At 39.8% G+C, this 26,519-nt stretch overlaps 1 protein-coding gene across 6 annotated transcripts in view; it reads right to left on the bottom strand.

The window, feature by feature from the left end:
* Positions 1–5,948: 5,948 nt before the first annotated feature.
* rims1a (regulating synaptic membrane exocytosis 1a) overlaps positions 5,949–26,519 on the bottom strand; it is a 108,155-nt gene continuing 87,584 nt past the window's right edge. For 2 of the 6 annotated variants that reach the window (XM_088086219.1, XM_088086218.1), the window contains exons 21-34: positions 25,654–25,770; positions 25,195–25,284; positions 23,828–23,911; positions 21,413–21,478; positions 18,584–18,693; positions 17,227–17,345; positions 15,331–15,491; positions 14,994–15,208; positions 13,792–13,824; positions 12,414–12,579; positions 11,499–11,611; positions 10,552–10,653; positions 10,229–10,368; positions 5,949–9,433 (exon numbers count right to left, since the gene is read on the bottom strand). In XM_088086219.1, the coding sequence (XP_087942345.1) occupies positions 9,215–9,433; positions 10,229–10,368; positions 10,552–10,653; positions 11,499–11,611; positions 12,414–12,579; positions 13,792–13,824; positions 14,994–15,208; positions 15,331–15,491; positions 17,227–17,345; positions 18,584–18,693; positions 21,413–21,478; positions 23,828–23,911; positions 25,195–25,284; positions 25,654–25,770 (1,735 nt within the window). In that variant the 3' untranslated portion in view covers positions 5,949–9,214. The remainder of the gene's footprint in view (positions 9,434–10,228; positions 10,369–10,551; positions 10,654–11,498; positions 11,612–12,413; positions 12,580–13,791; positions 13,825–14,993; positions 15,209–15,330; positions 15,492–17,226; positions 17,346–18,583; positions 18,694–21,412; positions 21,479–23,827; positions 23,912–25,194; positions 25,285–25,653; positions 25,771–26,519) is intronic. The other 4 variants (XM_088086217.1, XM_088086220.1, XM_088086222.1 and 1 more) reach the window with 4 other exon arrangements.

Genomic DNA, 26,519 nt, shown 5'->3' with positions numbered 1-26,519 from the left:
CCCTGCAGATTTCTCCTACCGATTTGCAAAATTTATTTGGTTTACTTTTAGTTTTGTATAACTAATTTTACTGGTTAATTTTACTTGTGTCTCTCAGTCTTTTGTCCAACCTAAGAGTCAGGTGGTAACACTATGTTTTATGTAGGCTACATTATTATATATTTTATGTATTTTATATATTTTATATATTTTATGTATTTTATGTTTATACCAGGATGATTTACCCCTTGGGACAATAACGTTAAAGTTTGACAGTGTGTGTATATTTTACACAACTATGATAGTATTTAAAAAAAAAAAATTAAAAAAAAAAAAGCTAAATTGTCACATTTTGGTTGTCATTTCAATTTGTCAATTATCATTTCACCAAAGAAAATTGTGTTTTTTTGGTTATTTTTGATTATTTCTGACAAATAAAAACTTTCTTTCTCACATGAAGTTGGATTTTTTTAACCTGTACACGTCTTAAACACTGATATTCTCTGGATGCTTAGGCTTATATACTGATCAGCTGAACTCACCTCTGCTGTGGTGTGTGCCAGTCTGGTTGGTGGTTTAATTCGAAGGCCCCTTCTGTCCACATGTTGAAGTCTTCCTTGTGGGTGAATGAGAAAAAAAATGTAACAAGCTTTAATTAGTTTATTACAGTTCTAATCACTCCTTTTCACAGATGATTTTTTTATGACGTACTCATCATTCTGATTGCTGATTTTCTGAGATGATAATGCAATACCTGCTAACTTTTTCAGGATGATGACAGACATTGTTATGCATCACTTGGTAATGAAATGGATTGTATTGATACAATTTAGTGACTGTATTGCTTCACATTTACACCTACCCAAACCAACTGCCCTATATACATGTTTGACATTTTGTAATCGGCTTTACCTGCATAACTTTACTGTCACCGATTCAAGTACTTTTAAGCAGGTCACGAGTCCCAGATAAACCTTGTGAAATATCTGGTAACTAATAACTTTTAATGATCCTCTTGAGTCCTGTGATTCTAGTGATGCGTGCATTCATGCACTCCTATGTTCGTATGCAACATGTGTTAGACAATGCTATATACATGTCATTTGTCCTTGTATGTTCTATATGACAGAAGTACAAATATGTGAGCCAGTGCTGAGGGGTACTACTTCACATACTTAAGTGTCAAAAAAACAGTTGCTCTTTGGATCCAAGGACAAATATGACCAAAAAAAGGAGTGTGCAGTTAAACATGTAATTTGCTTTGTCAGTAAGTCATAACCAAAAAAATAGCAAAAGGCACACCGTTTTGCAAAAGTAAAAAAAAAATTATATAATTATAAACACAGTTTTCTGGATTTTTTTTCCCTTTTCTCATAGTATTTAATAGCTAAAAATCTAATAATTCAAGTAATTTTCTTGATGCCTTTCTGTTAGAAAGGACATTTTTTGCCAAGTTGCTCACGCAGCAGAACAAAACTGATGGTTCTAATGGGTTAACACAGTGTCCAACAAAGTTATCTGCAGTACATTAATCATCCAAAATTCCTCATCTATTCAGAATTACAGCAACCTAAGCACACTGGACTAGAAATAACACAAGCACTCAAAAAAAGTAGCATGCCAGAGGTCCAAAAAATTGTTCCAAGATGAATGAAACAGGAGACCAAAGCTATACCCAAAACTCAACCAATTAAAGTATGAGCCTGCACTTTCCAACAGAACTGCTAGATTTAAGCTGTGACAAGCAACATATAAAGGTGACTTACACACTTGTGAACATTGGGTGCCGGATCACCCTGAGGTGTTCCCGACCCACCACTCCTCCACTGGAGCTCTCAAAAGACCTCCACTTGAGCCCCGACTTTAAAAAAAATTATTTAACTGCCAAAAGAACAAAACAAAACTAGATTACAGGATATATGCTGAGCTCAAACAGTCCCAACGCACACCCTAAAAAAAAATCACCAAAGAGCTTCCCTAACTGCCTCACCAAAACTTAATATTCACCCATAATCTTCATGCGACTTGCTTTGTTATTTATGCTCTGAAAACAAACTGGCTTGTAAAGGTGGTTACACATCGAGCCGATGGTTGGCTGTCCGGCTCAAGTTCCCCAGGAATGGGCCAGGCTCTGATGCAACTTTTACATAGTGGCTAAAAGTGGAATTACACCATCCATTTCAGTGACATGAAGCCCACAGGCCCAGAAAAACTTTTCCCCATTGACTTACATCAGGAAAGAGATGTCTGTGAATGAATAAATCATTTTTTGAGAGCGTCAAAAGCCCAGTGAAATGATTCATTTCACTATCTAGATTTAGGCATTCAGTTTGATGACATCTGTGAAGTCTAAAAAAACTGCAGGATTAAAATTTTCAGACCACCATTCAAGATAGTGAGGCTCTAATCCGGAAAGTCAGCCGTTACGCTGGCGAGCATTCAGGCACACTTGGCCGCCCTTAACTGCCATGAGTCTCTACTACACATGCTCTATGGGCCAGCAGATCTGGGTATTTTACACAATTCTATACCTGGAAAAAGAGTTTTTTTCTGCTTTATGCAGCAATGAGCAGTTCTCACAGGAATGAACGAGGCTCAACCCCAATGGCTGTATCCAGACCTCCTATAATACATCCATGGTCCGCCCATGCTGGGCCAACAGTGAGGGTCCACAGCCCTCCTTGCCATGGTGTGTCCCGCACTGTTGGCACTCATTGGCTTTTTCTTTCCCACCAATTCAGCATATTGAATTGGGCCATGGAGCCACATCACTCTAAGTGGTCATTCAGCTCGGCACACAAGATGAGAAACGGAAGTGAGCAAAGTAAACAAAGACCTAAAGTCGAGCGATTGAGGTCCAAACAAACTCAATATATAAAAAGGTCAGATTTTTTTTCTTCAGCCATTGAGCTCTTTAACATAAACATTTACTGATGGGGTGTGTTTTTGTTCACTAGCGCACAGTAAATATGTTTTGCTCTTTCAGTATTGGATTATGTTGTTAATGTGCTAACTGGCTAATTAGCATCATGTCTTCTGGTTTCTCATTTTAAATAACAATTACAGACAATCGCCATCTGCTGGTGTGGAGGGGTATCTCCTCTCGTGCAGGCACGGAACATACGTGCTTCTTTAACCTCAATTTTGTGTGTTCACTGATTTGAGACAGTTGCCCGTAAGCAACCGACACTAACCACGTCACCACAGCACTATCAAAAAACAGATGCAACCCCAAGAGGAAATGCCCTACAAACTAACAGGGACAGAACATTAGTGATTCACTATGTACAGGGGGCATACAGAACCCAGTGTCACAAACAAATCACCAAAAAACAGCTCGCCCAAAAAACGCATAACTCAACCCTCAGGACTACACAGGAATTTGTTTCTCGATACAGCTGCTTACATTGACCAAAACATAGCAAACTTACCAAATTTGTCCATGTCTCTCAGCAAACAGCAAAAACAGAGAGCACATTACAGCACGCAGTCAAACCAGCACACAGCTGAACTGACTCACCTAACCAGCAGGTGCAATCAAGCATCAGAAGAGCACTTCAATTTAAGTACTTTTTTCCTGAATACACTTACCTTTACAGAAGTAAAAGTGAAATGTGGGACTTTAACTTGTAACTGAGTATCTATACAATGTGGTAATAGTACTTCTACTATAGAAAAGGACCTGGATGCTCCTTCCACTACTGCGTTTTTTTATATTTCTATGGCTTTTATACCTATTGCTTTAAGAGAGTCTGGATTACAACCATGGTGCTGTTTATACTGCTTGGCCATGATGCCGTCTTCATATCCTGTGTGCGTGGCAAATTTGTGCTCATTGATTTTCTCTATCTGTTTAGTTTTTTGTTCTCCCCACATAAAAACAGCAACATGGGCATTGTAGGTGTTATGCTACATGAGTTGTATTGCAGTAATGAATCCTTTTATAGCATAATTTTTGTTGGAGTAAATATGATTAAAGCTGTGAGTTTGTTGCATGATTTCACAATGATTACATCTCCCACATCTGATAAAGCCTTGTGGTTTTGCAATCAAGCCAAGTGCCCTTTTTGTGTCCTGGTAGACATTCGTGGACCAGCTTGTCTCTTACTGAAGGTGCTCTTATAAAACTCACAAGCAGTGCAGATGGAAACACATCTTTGGGGAGTGGATTACTTTTTTGGTTATGATATACTGACAAAGAAAACTACAAGTCAAACCTCCTTTTTTGGTTAAAAAAAACCCACAAATACATTGTGGTTGGTGCATTTTCTCTCTGTGATGCTTATGGCTGGATGGTAGGCGCTGATGTCCTTTACAATCCCTGTTGAGTGCTCAACAATTTGCAAAAATGTGTATAAAAAGATATGGGTACATTTGTAGATATCATGTTAAACTTAAACAGTGTTAATAAATGATATACCACAAAATTCTAAGGATGATAGTCATCCCTTGTGACACCACAGGGTGGCAGTAGTAGACTGATCATTGGGGTGACCTCTAGCTCACCTGGCAGAGTGAGCACCTCCTACAGGCTGAGGCCTCTGCAGTGGGCCAGGTGCGACCTGCAGCCCCCCCCCCTCTGTCTTTCCAGCTGCACTATGATACAGGCAAAAGCCCGGAAAATATTCCTTTAAAAAGCATACTTATCATCTATAGTTAGTTAATATAACTTTATACCACCATCAAATAAATATCTTTTAAAAGGGCTTACGTACATTTTGTTTCAAAATTTGAGGGGGACGTGAGTGAGGGGTTCAGAGTAAAAAAATGAAGCATCTAGCACTTAGGCCTTAATTGCTGCATTCTGGAAAATCTTTTATCAACCCGATTGTGCCGTTTCTGCCTCAAATTATGGTGTAAATGTAAATAATTTTGTCAAAATATGAGTACTTTTGCTACTTTCATGTTTTCCTGCACTTGTCTTTGTTCATATAATTTCAGTCATTGGCATGTTACTTACCATGATGTAAAATATTATGTCCACATTTTTCACCTTTAATAGGTGGCTAAACTACTTTATACACTTGACAAAAACTAACAAACCAGAATATGCATATAACCTTTTACATGCATGAAATAGTACATTTTATAGTGTGTGGGTGTGTGTGTGTATATATATATACAGTATATACATATGTGTGTGTGTGTGTGTGTGTGTGTGTGTGTGTGTGTGTGTGTGTGTGTGTGTGTGTGTGTGTGTGTGTGTCAGACAGCCAGTCCAAAACCTGAAAATATTAGGTTTGCTATATATTATCAAGAAATCCAGCATATTATCATTATTCTGTTGATTATTGTGTTAAATTATAATAGTTTTAGCTTTAGAGTAAAAGCAGTTGTTTGGAAAAATACTGAAGCTGTCATATATATTGGGGGTCAGTCGAAGCTCAGCCACAAACCTTTGCCCCCGGGGCCACAATTGGGGATTTATTAGTCTCATGGACCCAACACATATATATCGTTTAATAAGGGTACTTGGCAACAAAGCAGATTTTTTTACATACCTTTTTTCCACGGCTGCTCCTCTCTTACATATAGGTGGTGGATCCATGAAAAAGATGAAATATAGCAAGTGTATATTTGATATTCAGGTAAAAGGTAAAAAGGTTTACTTTGTATAGACTTTTTTTTAAAAGAGACACTTTGGCCTGTCATTGCAGCAAAAGCACAGGTGATACTAATGACACTAACGATGACTCTGTTCCTTTCAGGAGTCCCAGTGAGGCTGACAGTGAGCCAGCATGCACAATACCTGGGCCCTGCAATCAAAGCAGCTAAATGGAATTCAGCCATCATTCATTTCATCATTTGCACCTGTGTTTTTCCTACTGTGACAAGTCAAAATGTCTTCTGTGAAAAAAAGGCCTGTTGCTTCTGCTTTCTCTGTGCATGTGCAAAAATAAAATGGCCCATCACATGCTAAATAAGGCTCTTAAGGGTTCACAATAATTTGAGACCACTCAATTGAAAAAAGCCATGATCTTCTTCCACACAGTCTTTTATTTGTAAATAATAAAAATGAACTCTTGAATATAAAACATACACATCAGTAGAGCCACATCTGTTATACAAACAAGAACTGTTGCAGTGAATACTTAGTCTTTCGTCTAAAATCGTGGTTTGGGAGTGGGGAGCCATGGGCTGTAAACAATCAGTATTCCTGGAGTAATACTGACAAAGGAAAGGGCAGTCGGCCACACCGCCATGGGTTTCAACAGAAACATCTGCAAAATATGTCTGCAAAATCAGATTTCTCATTGGCTTTAGAAGTCCAGTCCAAACCAATAAACAGGGGAAAGGGGGATCTAAGGAGAAGAAACTTTGCTCCAATTGGTTCTGCCGGACAAAAATAAAGGCCTATTAGCGCCCCCTTGTGGCTCTGCGCCGCTCAGCGGCTCGAGCACATCCACAGGACGCAGATTCCCTTCTACGAGACCAGGAATGTTTGTGTGTCAGCAATGTTTTGTTTGTTCATAACTTAAGTTCAAGCCGCTCATCCTGGTTTGTATGTACAAGGTGTGCATGTGTGTGTGTGTCGGTGACGGGTGTACAGTCAGATACACTCTTTTTATATTCATATATCTATATCTTTAAAACTTCTGTCAAACTCATAATTATACTTCATATACATTTAGCTGTTATACACACATTCTCTATCTCTGTCTCTAGCCCCGACTGTCTTAAACTACAGTTTAGACACCTACACCCTCAGATACCAGGGGCTCGAGTATGCTCAGTACTACAGAACAGCACTGTTTGTCATAGGGTTCAAAGAAAAAAATATTTTTTATTTCCGGAGACTTCCTAATATGGATATTTAGACCCAGAGTGGAAGGCGTGGCCTCGGCGGAGTTTGATCCCCCCCCATGTTGGTTCGCTCCTGTTAGGGGGCGGGGGATGGCTTAGCTTTTCTCGGTTTGTATTCATATTCAGTACGAGCAAACTGTACAAGAACATGCAACATACAAGCTGGCCTAAAAGTATGTGGAACTAACACACATAGTCTAGTCTTTTTTTCTGTTTTCGTTTTTTTGAGAATTGTTCGTTTTTAATTTGTCTCGTCTTCTATTTTACAAAAAAGTAGAGAACAAAACAAAAAAACGAAACAAACGGAACAAAAGAAACGTGCATGCAGCTTGGGGCCGGGGTGTCCCCGAGTCATGCTGCTCCCTCCTACAGGGGGAGTTTGAGGGGGTCGGGAAGGGGAGGAGACCAGGGGGGTGGGGTGGGCAAAGGGTGTTCGGGCGAATGTGACCTGACCTTTTGTTATCGGCCTTTGGCACAGTGTCGCTCGAAAACCAAACGTACACATACACAGAGGGAGTCTGCACCTTATGGTACCATTCTGAACTCTAGGCAAAACAAAGACGAAAAAAAATGATTCCGAAATATTTTTTAAAAATAGCAAATACTCAATTTGGCCTTTATTTTCCTTCTTTTTTGTTAAGACGAAGAGCAAAACTTTCATTTTTATCTCTGAGTCAAGCTTTCTTTGTGCTTGCTTTCACACAACAAGGCTAATAATGTGCACGTGCGTGTGCAGGCTCCCTTCATCCAGTGAGGTCACCAAACCGTGCCAAACCGCTGCCCCTCGTGCTAATTTACGACCACGCTGTCACCATGGTAACAGAAACAACAGCCAGCCTCTATGTGATGGCGCATAGACTGTATAAAAAGATGGACGACATGAGAGCTGCCACAAAGTGAAGCTTAAACATCTGGATCGCCCCCTGGTGTCTGGCTGCAGTATAGGTCATAAAGCCCCTCCATGTTAGTGAATGGCACAAAGGCCAAACTAAAAACTTAAAGTACACTCCATATAAATTTTCCCTAAAGATAGTTTCTATCATTGAAGATAGTTCTTATCACCCAGATGTTTGTTCAAGTGATCATTTTTTGATCAGTTTGGTTTTAATGATTTAATGCTATAAAAAGGGGATTTTCAATCTGTGCGCTTGCATTCAATGGTGCAGCTCGCGATTGCTCAAACAGGTGTTTTGGTAGGAACTCCTCCACCACAGAGATTGCTACTGCGCAGAATCTGGCTCAGAATGACGTCACCAGCGCAAGATTGCAGCAGCCGTATCCCAGATATTTTGGCTTTACTTAGGGGAGCGGGAGTGAATGGGCATCATGGATGAATTAAAAAAGTTTGGAGATGGGCATGGAGGCAGGGCCTGTTCATTCCTATGAGAGCTTCTCATTGGGGCATAAAATGAAAAAAGCTCTTTTTTCAGGGATATAGAATATCTGGCTCTATGGGCCCATGAGGAATGTGCACTAGAGATTTATGGCGGCTGAGTGTACTGCAGCGGGTAATTTTACGCTGGCAGTCTAAAACTTTAGTCTAAAACTCTTTTAGACTTTCCAGATGTTATCGAACTGGATGGAGTAGTGACTCTCTCCCGTCCAAAATAAAAAAAGTCACTCGGTTGCTTGTTGGCATTTGTTTTATGCGGGAATGAAAACGAAAGTGCAATGAGTCGTTTTTGGGGTTTTTACACTCACAAAAAAAGGCCCCTCTGATTTACAGATGTCTCTTCCTCGATGTAAGTCAATGGGGAAAAGTCTTTCTAGGCCTGCATGCATCATGTGACCGACCCAGGCGGTGTTTTTCCACTTTTGGCCACTATATAAAATTTACATCAGAGCCTGGAGCACTTCCTGTGGGCTTGATGGGCACACGTCGTCAATCTTAATATACAGTCTATGATCCAGCTAAATGAAGCCGCCTCAGTTTGCTACTCACTAACTCCCTCACACTCATCCCTGTGGCTTAGCAGCAAGCTCTACTCTGATTGGCTGGAGGGCTACCAGTGGAGGACTCCACTTTGATCGGGGCTGCACAAGGAAGTAAGGAGAAAGAAAGAAATATCAACAGTAGTGAGTGAAGAATGTTGGACAGAAAGCTCCACTGCTGCAGCTCAGAGGAGAAAACAAAGAAAGCAAAACTTTGAAAACAAAACGGCATACGGACGAGGAAGAGGGAAGGTGTGAGACGTGATTGTCAGACTCCAGCTAAGCTTTGATTGGCTAGTTCTGTCTCTCCCTCTCTCTCTTTCTCGCTCTCGTTCCCTGTCGCTCCATCTGGCTTTTCATTGTTTGACCGAGGGCTCATCGTCTTCATCGTCCTCGGGACGCATTCTCGCCCTCTGCTCAGTTCTGGTCCAGTAGCTGTGGTCCATTATTTTGTCATTTAAGGGATATTTGGGGAGGGTTTGCGGTCGCCACTCGGTCACTAGGACCGAACGCCCGGTGGCGGTCCTGAGCTGTCCAATGACGTCTGAGACGCCAGCCGCGTGAGCGGAGCTAATGTAGGGTCCACCAATGAGGACGGTGGAAAGAGTTTGTACCAGCCAATCACTGTACTCGAGAGGTCCAGCTCCTCCAATAAGATCTGTGCTACACCCATGAAACATTTGTGGTCCAATCGTCCATAGTCGCCCCAAACTATCACCTGAAGGAGAGAATGAAACATTATGACCATGTATCATTTCTAAAAGTAAAAAGCTGCTGTGTCAAAGTGTTTTGAGACAAGTGCAAGTCAAGCTTTTTTTCAAAACAAGTCCAAATTGTCTCAAGTATTTTGAGTCAAGTCCTGGTCAAGTTTTTAAATATTTTAGAACAAGTTTAATTCAAGTCAAAAGTCTTTCAGGACAATTCCAAGTCCAAACTGATGACGATCTCAGTCGAGTTCAAACTCATTCAAGGAAGATCTAAGTCAAGATTTGGGTCATTTGAGAAAAGTACAAGTCACGTCCCAAATATTCCAAGTTAAATGTGAAGTCAAATAAATCAATACATGTCAAGTCATTACAATTAGTCAAGGCTCAAGCCCCAAGTCTTCATGAGCAAACTGCAATCCAGTTTCAAGTCTTTCAGGCCCCTGAATGCAGACAAACACAATAAGACAGTATTTTCTCTTTACATAGTTGAGAAGTCATTTGAATGCAAAAGGCTAAAAATTTAATAATCAAGATGTAGATCGGTGCAAGGTCTGTTTGCCTTCTGTTTTTATTGCTCCAAATTTTCACAGGTATAAAGACAATTACATAATGATGTGGTAATTTTCTCTTAAACCATGACCTGAACACTCTCTCTACTGCCTGCCATTAATCAAAATAAGCTCCTGTTTAAACGTATCTATGGACTTGAAAATAAGCTGATTGGTCGTTCAGTCTATTTGAGATTTAAGTGTTACTAGGCACACCCTCCCACACACATGCAAACAAACACACACACAGAAAATTACCTGAAGCACCTTGCCCTGGGGACTCTCTTCAAAGAGCAGGTGCTGCTGGTAGAGCGGCTCCAGGGTCTTTCGTGCAATCTTGGTTTTCTTTTTGGCTTTACAAGTTCCATTATCCAGCAGGTACACCTTGACGTAGGGAGCTGGGGATGAGGGATGCGGTTAAGAGAGAGAAAAAAGAAAGAAAGGGAGGGCCAATAGAAAGATGGAGGAGGTTAAAAAGGGCCACAGGGAGGAGAAGGAGGGATGAATACGAGTGAAAAGTTTTGTTAAGTTTTGTTTGAGTCGCACATGCTATATTTGGGCTTTGAGTGTGAGTGTTTTACCTGGGAGGGATTTGGAGCCTGGTTTTGGGGTAAGGCCTCGTGCCCTGATCACCTCCACCTCCAGCTGGCCTTTCTTGTCCATCAAACCAATCTGAACATCGCCTGTATGTATAGGAGACACATGCAAACACATAGAAAGCACATTTGGTGAAATTATTGTAAGATCATCAGTAACTACTTCAAACTTTTGATCCTGATCTCAATATGTAGAGTTTTCACATTTTAGCTCCTCTACAAGTTCTCACAGCAGCACACACGATATGTAAAGTCTATTCAGCTAGCAGGGAACAATCCCACAACATTGGCTAACATTTCCTACAGGTAGTAATAATGCGTAAAAGAAAACATTTCAGTCTTGTTCAAAGATCCTTTAAAGGATGTTTATCACTTCAAATAATGTTCCTGTGAGGTTAAATGCAAAGACGTAACATTTAATCGTAACATCTGGGGATGTTGAGAGGTGACAGATCATAGAATGTTCTTATTATAAAACATTCCCACAGTATTTCATTAGAACAAAGGAAAAACATTTTCAAAGCAACATTCAGACAATGTATTCAGGATGTAACTAAGGACTAAAATAGCAGGATATTTCTTATGAAATGTTCCTTTAATGTGATATATTACCAATAAATAAATAAATAAATACATGTCAATTCATGATTTCTATAGAGAATGTTACCCTATGTTTAAGAAGCACATTCTGGGAACTAAAAGAAAACTTGCTGTTGATAACATTACTAAAATATTGCATTGTACCATTCTTAGAACGTTTTTAGAACCAAACATTGCTAGCTGGGTATATACATTAACAAGAAGGTGAAGTGCACAGGTATTCTACTGTTTTTACAAGTGAAACAGAACTTAATATTTGTAGTTTTGTGTTTGCAAATATAGAAATGTGGGGGTATAGAATGTGTGGCTGATATGACGGAGCCAGCACTCACCCATGGCAGGTGTGGCCAGTGTTTGCCGGCCAACCAACTGACCGGGTCCTAAACCATCCAGGAAGTCGCTGAACTGACTGTCAGCACCCAAACGCATACCTGAGAAGATCAGACTGACACAAGCACACACAAATGATTCATCAGCGCTCAAAACACACACCATAAGGTGCACTGAAGGGTACACTTATAAGTTTGGGATAACAACATTAATATCATCCTACGCTATTGTTTTATATTATACCTAGAACTTAAGAATTTTGACTATGTTGGCATGTTATTATTGAGTAACGCAAGTCTGATTTGACCACTTAATGTTAAAATAGTCATGTTGGTGTAGTCATGGAGGAGGTGGGGGTTGGTGATAGAGCAGAATAAAGGAGACTGGGAGATCCATGTACTGACTGAACACGATCAGTGAAGGCTGTTAGGACATAGAGTTACTTATGTACCAAGGATAATTGCCTAAATGTACTTTTGTTTTGCTCTTAATTGATAGAAAAAGGAAGATGTGAAAAGGACATTCCTGTATGTCTTGTTGGTATAACTTTATTTGATATAAATTTCTACCTCAAACACTCAAAATGGACAATTTCTCACTTTTGATGCAAGTTTACAAAATAAATGTTAAGATTTGTATTTTGTGTGCGTGTCTTTAAAGAATTTTAACCAACTTAATTTTTTTTAACTTGGAGTAACACAAACATGTACGAGTCTTTTTTTTTTTGCTTTTTTCTGTTTTCTTGTCTTGTTAAAGTAGCTAAAATGCCATCACAGCTGTAGACCTGCTAGAACAACTATCTAAAGACATTTTCTTTGTAAAGGTCTTAAAAATGCGCTGTAATATACTGCACATTAAGTCCACAACCATGCATTCTGTGTTCACATGTGGGCCTATCCTCTGGTGTGTATACGTACTTCCCCTCAGAGCTGTAGCTGTTCATGCTGCCATCGGTCGACTCTCTGCTGGCCTGCCGGTTCATGGCCGACCCTCCCCGTGGGTACTCCACCGCCATACCCGTCTCCACGCTTCTCTGGATGCTGCTGCTGCCACCTTTACCCGCCTTCTTACCTGCTGATGCTTCTGGAACAAATGCAGAAATTAGGCTTTAAACTGTTACAACTCGGCATGTGCCATTTTAAACCAAGGCTGTTATCAGTTATCAGGCATCTCATGTACCCAAAACTCAAACATTACCTTTGGAATAGAATACCACTCTTTTTCCAGTCATACTTTTTGCAGCAAATCAAAGTAATGACTCTGACAAGCCTGATAACTGTAGGCTGAGGTTCAGTCAAAATGCTGGCCATCCCATGCAAATTAATGTTCCATGGTGACCTCACCAACATCTCAAATCATTACTTCCATAAAACAGTAATACAAGCAGTATTTGGGATGCTAGAGAAAAGTTGCTTTGTGTAGAAAATCCCATCCATTTTTTAAAAAATAGGAATGAATTTGTGTTTTATTTAAGTGATGAGGTCACTTCTGGAAGATAACATGGCTTAGGCAGTCCACCCCAATCTTGCAAGGTTTGGCAGGGATGTAAAGGAAAAAGCTTGGAGGGTTGAAGAAATCAGTGTAAATCCGCACTTGGGGTCAGATTCTTATTTAAAGCCTGCTCTTTTTGTCACAAACACATCGTTTCCTTTCAGCCCACCCCCAAAAAAGACGAATAGCATAGTGTTTCAGATTTTTTTTGTTTGTGAAATGAAAGTGGTGAAAATGAAGAGACAGATCTTTGCTGTACATTGCAACATTCAGACTTTTGAGATAATTCATTTTTTGATTCAGCCAGGCTTCTTGAAGAACTTAAGAGAATGGTGACAGAGGAGGGTGGAGTAAGGAAGCGTGCCGGAGACAGAGTTGAGGAAGGGCTGGAGGTGCTGGGAACTTTTGTCTATCTAACAGATCTATTCTACAACTCTCCCTTGCTGTCATTCGCTCTCTATGACTGTCATTGTCTCTATGACTACGTCTATTTCATCTATAGTACATATGTGTCTCTTTATTTTAAAGTGTAATGTGATGCGTTATTAAATAACATTTTTTAACATCTCTCAATACAACTAGAAAACAATCAGAAAAGTTACAGCTAACACCTGCTACATGATATATTTAATCCTGCTTTATAATATAATGCCATGCTTGGTTAATCATGCACCATCAGTGTAACTCTATGGCATCTATAAATCCGTGAAGCATCCCCTAAAGTTAACAGTTACCTTTCCTCCTGTCTTACATTGTCTGACTGTCTTCCTTTCAAACTATCTGTCTGTCTAACTATTGCTTTACCTTTCTGTCTGTCCGCCGCCTTACCCGCCGCCTCTGAAATAACACACACAACAACAACAAAGCCAATAAACAACAACATCATCGAAAACAACAGCAACACTGGATACACTGGTAAAATGATGTGTTTGTGTGTTACACTGTAAGGTGCGTTGTTCTGCATTGAGTACTCTGTTTTATAATATGTGTGTGTGTGTTTTTGTCCTAAACAGACCAGTTTATTTCAGTGTACATACAGATGCATGAAAAAATAAAGGTACCCATGGTGCATTTGCACACTGTCTCTCCAGGATTCAAGAACTTCGTTGCTAATGTCTTTGACAATGAAACCTTAGCTGCAACTGTAATTAGTTGCTGAGCTTCAGTCCACATTTAGCATTTATAGAAATGACAATAGAAGTTCAGGTACCCTGTGGAGATTTCAATGGAAGCCATGGGAGCGGCGCTATCCATGGTTCTGAAACTACAGCTGAGTAAAACCCAGCCTGTTAGCAGCTATATGAAATACATGCAGTGGGCTAATCTTGTGGCCTGGTGTTGCATTGATAATGTTAGCGCAAAAAAAGGCTTAAACCTTTCGTTTAGGCTACATTTGGTGAAACCTTCAATGTCCTTTGTGTCGTGTATACACCTGTGTATATCGTGTACGTATGTATAGGTATGTATACATATATGGATGTGTGTGTATTATATTTTATGTGGATTATGTTATTTTCCTTGATCTCTTATATTGTATGGTTTGGTGTTGTAAAGCACTTGGTAACTCTGGCTTAGAAAAGCACTATAGAAATAAAGTTTTTTAAAAAAAGAATATCTTTCAAGCAAAACCTGCTGCTTCAGCTCTACTGATGAACATTTTTCATTAGCCTTTTAGTTTGTCCATCGTCTTCCAAAGACTCTGAATGATTTACTGCACAACATAAAACAGACTAGAGCAGCCATTAGAGGCTGCCAATCTTCTTGGCGATGGTATTATTTATTTACAGTAATTACACTAATGTCTCAAAATGATTGTGATGGTAATTCTCTGATGAAACGATACACGACACAGCAACTTTTAAGTCTTTCAGTGATGGTCTATGATCGGTGGTGCCAAGTAGTTTTAGGCAGGATAGGTGAACCTGCTGCTGCTGTATGATATCTGTGTGTTTCTGTGTGACTGTGTGTGATGATCTCTCAGGCTGTCGCTCAGACTGTTCTCTGACCTGTCTGGCTGAGTTGCGAGGTACTCCGGCTGCGTCTGGATGGCAGGATGGCGACAACGCGTTGGCTGAGGCTCGAGCGCCGCTTCTTGATCCCGCTTCCCAGGCTCCCGAGCGCTGTGTCTGATTGGCTGCCGTCGGCGTGCTCCATGCCGTAGATCTCACCACTCACGCTGGTGCTCTTCATCATGTGGCGTCCCGTTGCACGCATTGCCCTGCTGATCATCACATGACACCAAAAAATCAACTTTATTTCATAATTCCTTCACTAGAGAAGCAAATATCAGCAATAATACACAAAAAAAGAAAAGTGTCTTAATGAGTTAGAGTGTGGTTTTACCTGAAGCGTCCCCGGGGTCTCTCTGACTGGATGGACATGTAGCTGGTGCTACTGATGCGAGAGGCACTGCTGGTTCGAGAAATGGCTGACACGTCGCTGACATCACTGTCTGAGGACTTGTGGGAAACGTTCTCACTGCTCCTCCTCTGGTCCTTGTAGAGCTGCAGGACAAAAATGACACAAAATGTTGCTCATAGATACTAGCACTATACAAAAAGCATACACTGAATCAGTCAGGAACAGGAAGGGTGCTTATGGTGAACTTATCATGGCTTTTATGTCAAAAATGGATCAAATACACATCTTGTTGAGAGGGATCGCTCATTGTGAAGGAGCCAGAGAAAATTTCCGCTGACTCTGCAGTTACACTCAAATCTACAGAACATTTTGGCACTTTTACATTTTGGTTCTTTTTTTCTTTTTGCAATTATACTTTTTATTGGTTTATGTGAATGTATAAATAAACTCACAAATAAAGACCTTTCAATCACATAAAAAGAAAAAAAGATTAATAAGAAAATAAAAAAAATAATAAATAAGGGTAGAAAATAAGAGAGGCAAATGAAATACATTAAGGGTCAAAATATATACATGTAGACAACGGGTGGTTACTAGTTACACTACAATGTGTTTCTGATACTTGTTCACACAAATATAGGTGTGATACTTGAAATCTATTTTGTCCAGCTTTCAATAAAGGTATCCATCTGGGTTCTAGAATTAAAAGTCAATCTCTCCATTACATAAATACTGTATATTACATCAATATATTCGTCAACACTAAGTATTTCTTTTTTCAGCCATTTCTTGGTTAGGGATTTCTTACAGGCCACCAATAATAGTCTTAACAGGTATTCATTGTTTTCTACATAGGAAAAAATGTTAAGAAAACTCTATAATTATTTTATTTACATATTTATAGGTTACAGAAAAAAAGAATACAGAAATATACAATATATGTATATATATATGAAACTACAACAATTACATATATGGTTTTCTATATATGTACATAATTTTTTCCTATTTCAAAAAAATTCCTCTTAATATAACAATAATAATAATTTGGTCAGCAGGATCCCATAACCTGATTGACTGCATTGGGACAGTCTTGTTATATATAAGGATTGTTATTATTATTTGTTTTAAAGGAGAGTTCCTTTCATTCAGTGATCACAGTGCTGTTTCAGACACTTTTACACCTTTTAAAAGAAAATATTATAACATAGTATTAGTTTAAAAAGCTGTTTAAAAATTGGACAAACCGTCTGTTATGCACGCATTCTGATTTCATCACAGAATATGAGAGCTGTTGTAAATCTCAAAAATGATCGAGACCTGATCACCTGTTATTACTTCCTACATGTTTTCTTCTGTACCATAGCATCGCCGACACTTTTATATATTTTAGTGGGTTTGTGCTGATGATCTATGCCTGCAGATTTAAATCATGTCACATTCAGTCAGATGGGAGACAGTGTAATGCATCACAAAGACAGCACTGACACTTTGCATACAAAAAAAGTCAAACTCGTGGCATGTCGGCACGTGTGAAAGTCAGGCTATCACCATAAAACTGTCACTTCTCTGTAAGTTAGGGACAGGAAAAGCAGCTACTATGGATCCTACACTTCTGTATTGGAGGGGTTCACTGCACTCTTGAGTGACTGCCCACTTGGAACCAATTCATTTTATTGAGTGGTCCTCACCATTACTGTAATATAATTTATTACTTTCTTAGACAGTAAATGCAATTCCCTGCAATGCACTTCCGCAACGTTATGGCCCACGCTTTCTGGCTGGATCCCGTATCCTCCCCCTTCCATTCTCCTGATGAGTTGGTTTTAAAGTAAACTGTCAGGTGAAATGAAGCCAAAAAAAAAAGTCGTGGCGCACCTCCCGTTTGTTCTTGAGGGCTCGGTCCAGGTCCTGTTGGCTGGAGGTGGTGGCTGCTGACACCCGATTGGAATGAACCCTCATTTGGAGCTGACGAACACACTCCTCTGCTACCAGGGCTACACACACACACACACAGAAACACACACAGAAACACACACACGAAATACAAGAAACTCAATGAACTCACACTTTATCAGTAACTGCAGAATGTTAACTTCAATATCCAGAAAAGCAAGACACAATAACACCAATGTCAGATAATCAACCTGTTTACAATCATCTTCTTCATTTAGTGTTTTAGTAAACTGCTTTTTTCTACTTAACTGGTTAACCTTACAGTGTCCTGCTCAACTTTGGAGATACAGTCAAGATAGGCTCCTTGTCTGAGCAGCCTAAATGTAATTATTTCCACAACCATCATTAGAGTTAATTTTTCTGATGTACAAAAAAATGCAATTTTGACAAGTTATTTGCCAGACTTCTTGGCAGAGATATGTGATTTCCCGGAGTCTTGTAGCCATTGTGAAGTTGCCAGAATACCAGCAGATACTCCAGAAATGAACGGCCACCCCCCAACAAACGCATACGCGCACGCACGCAAGCGCGCGCACACACACACACACACACCCACACAAAAGTGTCCAGCATAACCCCTTAAACACTAAACTACAGCCTCGTAACCAGACAAATCTATAATCTCATGTTTTATTTGCTCTGTCAGATGTTTTTAGTCCCCCTCTTGTTTAAACAGATTTCCACACTAACTGGCTAAACGTCTTCTGAAACCTTTACACTTGGGGGCCATTTACATGCAACGGTTCTTGCATTAAACATTAAACTTTTGCCAGCTTTAGAAACCAGGTTCCAGAATTTTCGTCTTTGAAAATGCAACCCCTTCTGTCACAGTGTAAACTGTCAATGCATGGATGCTGTGAGAACGCTGACATCTCTGCTCATCATGTGCGTGGTGCTCTTCTACAGTGTGTCATTACAAAGTTACACTGCCAGCTACTGGCCTGGCATGCATACTACAGTGTTTTTGGTTGTTTTTGCAGATCTGTGTACATGAGGATCATTTTCAAAATGTTTTCATATGAACAAGGATTTTTTAAAAAACGCACAGGAAAGACTTTTTCGTTTTTACTAGGGTCGTTCTTGTCTAAAAGTGGACTAAATGATAAAGCAGGAGTAATCTGAAAGTATATGAGTTTTTGATGATAATAAGTATGTGTGAATGGCACACACACTAAAGCACAGGGAACAGCTCATCATGCTGGATACTTTTCAACACTGCTGATGATCATCCCTCACCCAAACATAAATGTGACTCACACACACAGTCATCAGCACATACCTTGTTCTACGGTGCTGCTCTTGGGGGGAAGCTGTGGGAGTTGCCGTACTCTGCGGGCTGAAGAGGACGTCACTGAGGAGGAAAGAGGCGCACCACCTTGGAGGTGGCCCCTGACACAAAAAAACATGATAGCAAAGCAGACAGAGGGAGTAAGAAAGATGGAGAGAGGGGAAAAGAAGAAAAAACAAAAGAAAAAATGAAAAAAATGGGGATAAAAAAGGACAGAAATCTAAATTAAAACCAATATGTTTGTGATCCAGGGTGTACGCAGCAGCATCAGTTGCTGGCTGGATGGAGATCACATTTCTTGAGTTAACACTAATAAGACAGTATCATTTTGATGTTACAAATGGATGAAAATCACCTAAAGGAACACAAAAACTGAGCAGAACGACTGCAATGGAACCTGCTGACTTTTCATATTTCTTACAATGTGTAACATCAAATACAGAATTGCAGAAAAAATAATGTGACAGCATGTGGCTATAGGAAAAGCATCATCGTGACACTGAAAGAAGAGTTTAGTGAGAAAATCAGCAGCAACAACAAACAACAGATTCACAAAGTGAAGCAGAGTGAAGCTTGTATGGGGGCTGGCAGTGAGGGATCCTGTTGCAGAAAGAGCAGCAAATAAAGATTTACACAGTGAGAGAACACACAGCGAAGGTGTAAGCCTTCAAGCACAAATCACACACACACACACACACACACACACACACACACACACACACACACACACAGACACACACACACACACACACACACACACACACACACACACAGACACACACACACACACACACACACACACACACACACACACACAGACACATCTGCACTCATTCATTCACTCTAACCCATTCTCACTAAAGAACCACGGTTATTCAGAAAATCCTGATTCATCTTTTAGAGTGAATTACCCAAAATTAATGTCAGTTCAATGTGTTTTGGTTCATTGTTCCAATTAAATCAAATAAATGTTCTTAAAAATATTAATGTCATTATTCCATTAAGTATGAAACTATCCATTTCATCAGTTAAGTATGAAATGTTTAAACGTGAAAATATTTTTTGCACACATCTATATCACCAGTTATTTTATCATATTATATATATATATATAAAGTAAATAAATACAAATAAAAATTTCCATCTTACTGGCCATCAACTGTGCATTTTATCAGTTAAGTATGAAATGTTGAAAAATGTGGAAATACTTTTTGTACATGTATATATCACCAGTTATTTTGTAAAAATAAAATTTTAACGACGTAAAAAAAAAATAAAATAAAAATTGCCATTTTTACTGGCCATCATCTGACATTAAACTCAGAACATTGCAATGAACTATATAATCATTCCAGTATTATTATATGTTATACTTCAGTTTTTCAGATGATGCTTGTGGAATATTGAAACACACACAATATGCAAATTTCACGCTCACCAAAGAATTGTAACACAACACAAACACTCAAAACGACTGAACATTGAGTGTCCACACAACACATAGACATTAAATACACAACCACACAGCAGCAGCAGTGTCAGAGGTGGTGACATGGCAACAAAAAGTCACAGACATACACACAAACATAAACAGGTATGAAGGAGTGAGAGAGCAGCCCTGTCTGGTTTTAGCAAAGTAACTATTCTACAGTAACTCAAAGTGGAACCGCCTCTGTGTCAATGGGTCAGGAGGGGACACTCATTCAAAGGGAATCCCCTTACCAAGGGGTCGCAGTGGGGCTTTCTTTCCTCTGGAGCCCCGTAAGATGGAGGTGGGCTTGATTTTGCTACACACACACACACACAACCACACAAATGTCATACAAACCCAAAGCCCCACAACACAGTGTGGAAGCAGCAGCATGCAGGAACAGATATTGGAAAAAAATGGGGTTGAGGAGAGAAAAAAAGCAACAGAAAAATAAATAAAAGGTCATCCAAATTATGTGACATTCAAGTGAAATGTCTTCACAGCTACGGAGTGTCATTAAATTTGAAAGACATTCATGTCCTCCACAAGATTAATTGTAATAATTTTCAGTTCAACACTACGACCAGTCAGTTTTTAAATTGGTCCATTACCTTTTAAACTAATGACGTTCCCATCATCCTGAATGTACTATGTGTTAAGTGCTACTGTAATTAGCAAATGTTAGCATGCTAACATGCCAACACATCATAAATAATACCTGTTAAACATCAGCATGTTAGCGAGCTGACATTAGCAGATTTGTTTAAAATTTAAAGGGACTGCCTTTTTTCCCCAATATAATAGAACTAAATGGCACTCGGCTTGTGGTGCTCAAAGCACCCAAAAAAAAATAGATTTTAAAAACTCAGCAGCAATGTCTCTTTCCAGAAATCATGACACATGGAAAGGCATGCTGCAGCGCCATGTGCACAGCTCTGCTCTACTGGCAATGGGAAATCAGTCTGTAGCCTATTCCTAGCGCGTTTACTCGTGTTTTAAAAAAACCCATGTGCATGTGCTATTTGGAATGGAAAAGTGCTATTTGTCTCACATCTCTCCCCCTAAAATTTTATTCCCTTTTTGTCTTTATATTTTGGCTTTGTCACACTGAATCTACGTCCATTACAACTAAACCCTGTGGTTTCAGAAAGATGAGTTACTTCTTCCCCTGTAATGATGAACCTGTGCAAATGGGTCTCGAGACAAATTTAGGGAAAGATGGCTTCTTCCAAACTAGTGAGTGGATCAGCAAGCCCTCTTTTCTTAAGAATTTAAAGTCGGTAATGTGAATTCAAGCTCTCTCATATGCTGCTGTTTGACATGTGCTGAGCCTACAGTACATGCCTTACCTGCCTCTGTCAGAGAGCTTCCTGCCAAGAGTGTGACACTCAGGTGTCTCCAGGGTCCGCGGCTGCCTGGAGAATGGTGGATGAGTGAAGGGGACAATACACAAAAGAAGAAAAAAAATATGGATGGATGGATGAGAGGATGGAAGAGAGCATGATGGAGGATACATCATTTAGATTTAAAGGAGTCCGACTCTGTCAGGGGGGCTGTCATTGGCCTTATAAGTTTATGATCTGGAAAACAGGAAATAGGAGGCATGCTGTGATGGATGGCGTGATTGTGATATGAATAAGGGATGTCACACACTCTTGCTTCATCTGTAGCTGTGCCCTTGTGTGTGTGTGTGCATGTAAGTGTGTGTGAGTGTGTACCTCTTCTTTGTACTGAGGTGAATTAAAGTCTCTTGAGTAGGAAGTAGCATCCATATTCTCCATGAAGATGACAGGGATGATACATGCACCGCCACACACACACACACACACACACACACACACACACACACACACACACACACACACACACACACACACACACACACACACACACACAAACGAACACACACAGCCACACTTCTGATATGAATTATGGACATCATGAATTGTAAGTCATTGCTGAGCACTAAGCCTTGGAAAAGAGACACTCCGTAAGGAGGCGAGCACACAGAAGCTGCAGATGCAATTCCCAGAACAAAAAGTACACTCGGAAAGACTGAAAGAAGCAAACTCAACAAGGCAGGATTTCACACCATAACCAAACTACTAAGTTCATAAGAGAACAAAGTGGGCACTAAAAATTGTGAAGGAAGGATAGAAAAAGCAACAGGACAAAGCTTCGGCCACAACAAACCACAACCAGGGACGAGAACTATCACTACAACTCTTGGCAACAAAATTACAAACCAGAAAACACCACCCACAAGCTGAAAACCCAGAAATGCAACCCTTAACACAATGTGAATGACAAGATATGAAACAAAGTAGAACTTGTTTATGCCCATGTGAGACTCTGACTGAAGTTCTACCTTGTTTATGATGTCCACTCTCACTGTGTCCAGCTCATTGACCACAAACCAGGAGTGTAGGCTTAGCAATAGGAAGCTAAATTGCAAAAAGTCAAGAATAGCTTGTGATTTTATCTTGTATTTGTAAAATAAATAAATAAATAAATAAATAAAATGAAACCCTGCAGTTGCAACTGCAACTATTATTGGTTTCAAGAAAATTTCAGAACACAGTGGCAAAATCCAGTACATCAGCTAACTGACGGACATGTTTTGTCTTGTTTATTAATCTGTATCTTTGGACAGTACCAGCTACCTGTTTTCCCTGTTTCAGGTCTTTAGGCTAAGTTAAGCTAACTGCCTGTCTGTAACTTATATTACATGGACAAATATAAGACCGCTAACATGTTGCTGAATAGACATATTTTCCAAAATGTTGAACTATTTCTTCTAAACTAAACTATTTTCCTCTAAATGATATTAAGGATTCTTAAAGCAGAAACCAACTAGTATGTAGTGGTACTATGTCTATTAAGACATGGTGGACTTTGTGTGTTTTATAATCCAAGCTTTCTGTTAAATGTTGTGGTAGACAGTCTGGCTGCGCATGTTAGAGCATGTTAGTCCCACGTATGTATCCCACTGGCTAGCTGATTGCTGCCGCTCTGTACTGTGCTAATGCGGCAGTTACCGCTGATCCCAAAAAATTGTTGTAATGCAAATGTAGCACCCGTCTTCCACTTAACTGCTGATTAACACTTTTACCTGTCAGCACTGTTGTCATTTTCATCACTGTTCATGCTGTTAGCACCATCAGCTGCTGGTTCAGCCACCTTCATGTTGAGAGCCGTGTGCAGACAACTTCTGAATCAATGCTATGCTCTGAGAGTTATATTGAACTCCTTTAAATGCATTTGAAAATGTGAAATTCCACCACTTTCCTGCTGTATTAATTTAATTTGGCTAAAAGTTAAATGTACTTGTTTTATACAACACAAGATAAAGTCACAAACTACACTTTTATCAGAGTAGAAAGAGTTGCAAGAGTTTGGGTTGCAAATTCACCACCAGCTAATCACAGAATATCACAACTCAGCAAAGAGATTAGTGTTAGCTGCAAATATGAGGTAGAGCTTGACATCTGCCTGAACCCAATAAGACTCAGCTGAACCCAGAGGGAGTCGGGTTTGAGAGAATGCCTTCCATCTATTACTTGAAGAACAAAACAAAAACTTAGCAATTGGTGTCACAGACTTTGCCTTGTAAAATAAAATAAATTAAAAAAATTTAAAAAGCTTTTATCTTTCTCCTTATATCAATATTCAACAAAAAAGGGTTTGGTTTATGATAGCATCATATTTTAAGGCATTAGTCAAGCTCTAAGAGGCAGCGGGCTGGGGGGTCCACAAAAGGGTACCTGTCATCTTCAGGGGAAGCATGTTGGATAAGAATCCTGGGACTTGCCGGACGTCTCCGGGGCAGGGAATGGGACAAAGATTTTCTATGTGTACACATACAAAAGATATCAACCTTTTGACCAAATCAGAAAGCCATTACAAAATCAGAAAGCCATACTATTACATTATTGAGCATGTGCCTAGTGATAAGCTGTTGGAGTCCCTTTGTGCCTGATGTGGCTACAAGGATTTTTTAGCAACAAGGGGGTAGCAGGACACTACTATACAACCGCCGCACAAAGTGGATATGGCAAACTTGTTACAAAACAATTTCCTATTTACACATTGTGAAGCAACATTAGCTTTAATTTAGACTTATGTTCTTTTAGCTGTTTTGGTTTCAATCAAATCAGGGTAAATATCTGGTAATCTCATAGAGTTACAATCTTTTCAGTGTAGAATTCTCTTATACTGTTTTCTTCTTGAGCCAAGAACAATTAACAGTGTCCCAGCAGTTGCATGTAGCTCAGTTTCCAAAATACCCACAATAAACCCACACTTTATGGGACATCCAGGATTAAGATGGACGGAAGGAAGACCGAGTGTTTTGACCCTTATATTTTACACTACAGTCACACTAGACAGGCATCACTTAAAGCCCATTGTAGAAATGATGAATGATTACAGGGACCCACAACTCTTTAAACATATAGCAGTAAAATGAACTTGAATAAATTTTAACCTATCCTTCAGGGTACTTTGATTACACTGTGGACAATGGTTGACCAACAAAGCAGCACTGGCACAAGAAATTTCTTTGGAACAAGTACAATAGCTGGTCTTTTTCAGTCTTCATAAAAATCTTGGTGACTCTGGATATGGTTATGGAGTGAAGCTAACAAATCAGACGCATGACTGGCTGAAGGGTCGATTCCACTTAAGATTGGACTGGGTAAAACTATGCAGGGTAAAGTAGGCTGGTTGGTGAAGGGATTTCATCTCTAGATACACGTGTTGAGGTAAGGTGAGGGAGAGGAAGAGGTGCACTGATTCTGTTGTCAGCGGTCTAGATGGTGATACTTACATTATTTGAAATTTGGCAAAGTCCCTGAAGAATTAAGCAATTAAACAAATACAAGTGTTACTGATGATCCTTGATAATGGATGATCTACTCAAAATCGATGCACCTTGAAAGATAACTTGAGGATTGTGGCAAAACATGGATTGCAATAATAGTGTATAGTGATAGGGTCTGGGTAGAGTGAGGAGGTGGGAATCTAAATCTAGGACCATTCAGACAGTAAAGAACTACAAAGACCAGGGAAGGCAGAGGATAAGAGACTACTGGAGCTCTACAGGAGGGGTGGTGGGGACAGAGGCTGGTACCTTTCAGTCTCTGGTGAGGGGACATGATTGTCTGGAATCAGACAGTTGGCACTAGCGCTCCTAACCCTGTCCAGAGAAGGCTGCAGATCACTAGAGGCACCACAGCACAACATGCCATCCAATGGAGGAGGAGGAGGAGACAGAAGGAGAGGACAGAAACAAACACAAAGAGAAAAACAATGGACAAACAGAAAAAATGCTTTAAAAGAAAGGCCAGTTAGATTCCCAAAATCATAATGCTAGTCTGAGAGCTAAACCATGACTGTCTGGCTGTTGTAATGATGGGAGTGTCTCAAAGTAGTCATGGTTATCATGAAGATGAGGTACAGCAGAAATGTTTTTTGATTGTCATGGGAAAAGAATGGAATGCTCTCTGCACTTTCTCCCAACCTGGCACGCCTTACGCTCATATGTTCATCCATTAATAATAATCTGTGCACATGTATGTGTGCATCTTACCTATCTGTCTGCTCATCTGTGAACATTACTACGCGGTGTGTGATGGAGCTGCGCGTTGCGGTGACCCTGCGCGATCCCTTGAAAGAGCTTATCTTTCGACATGCAGGCAGCGTGGAACTAGTCACAAGATGACAATTTAAAAAAAAAAAAGCATGCATTTGCAAATGAAACAAAGCAAAGGAAAGAAAGTTCAGACCCGGAAACAAATCTACGAGGCTCCTACTGCTATAGAAAATACTCACATAAAAGGTCGTCCACAGGGTTTGGTAGATATCCTAACTCTAATATTGGAGATGATCAACATTTACTACATCTACTGTGCTTTTCCACAGGTTGAGAAAATTTCACACTTTCACACGAAATGAACAAGAGCCTCAGTATGCTTCAAACAAAGTGCTTGTAGAATTTTGTCTAACAGTGTCTGAAAGAACCTTTCCAACATCTGAAACTACTTTCTGAAACAAATGATTGGCTAGGTGTGAATGTAGGGAGGGTTTGAACTTCTCTCTAGAGCATCTTTCATACAACTACTGTAATTCCTTTGATTTTTGTGTGTTCTTTGAGATACTTTACTCTTCCTTTGAAAGGAGACTGTCCAAAAAGTGTGCACAGTCATCCCTATTTCATTGTATCAAGACTACAAAGGCTTAAAAACACACTACTCTTGGGGAGCGACTGGGGAGGCAGTATGATACAGAAAGAGAAGGCTTTTATGGCAGACTTTTTTGGAGGACCTATTTTCGGCACCCTTGGTTCCGGCTCTAAAACTGCATTCATTTTTTTCCATAGACAGTTTTAGGTGAGTCATAGTTGGAGCACTTCCTATGCTCAGATGGGCATGAAACTCTTCCAGTTGAATCGATAGT

This window comes from Plectropomus leopardus, chromosome 13, assembly GCF_026936395.1.
Source record: "Plectropomus leopardus strain MGB_pleo_1.0 chromosome 13, ASM2693639v1, whole genome shotgun sequence".
NCBI lineage: Eukaryota > Metazoa > Chordata > Actinopteri > Perciformes > Serranidae > Plectropomus > Plectropomus leopardus.
The sequence above is the reverse complement of the archived record's forward strand: the minus strand, read 5'-3'. Positions and strand labels throughout refer to the sequence as shown.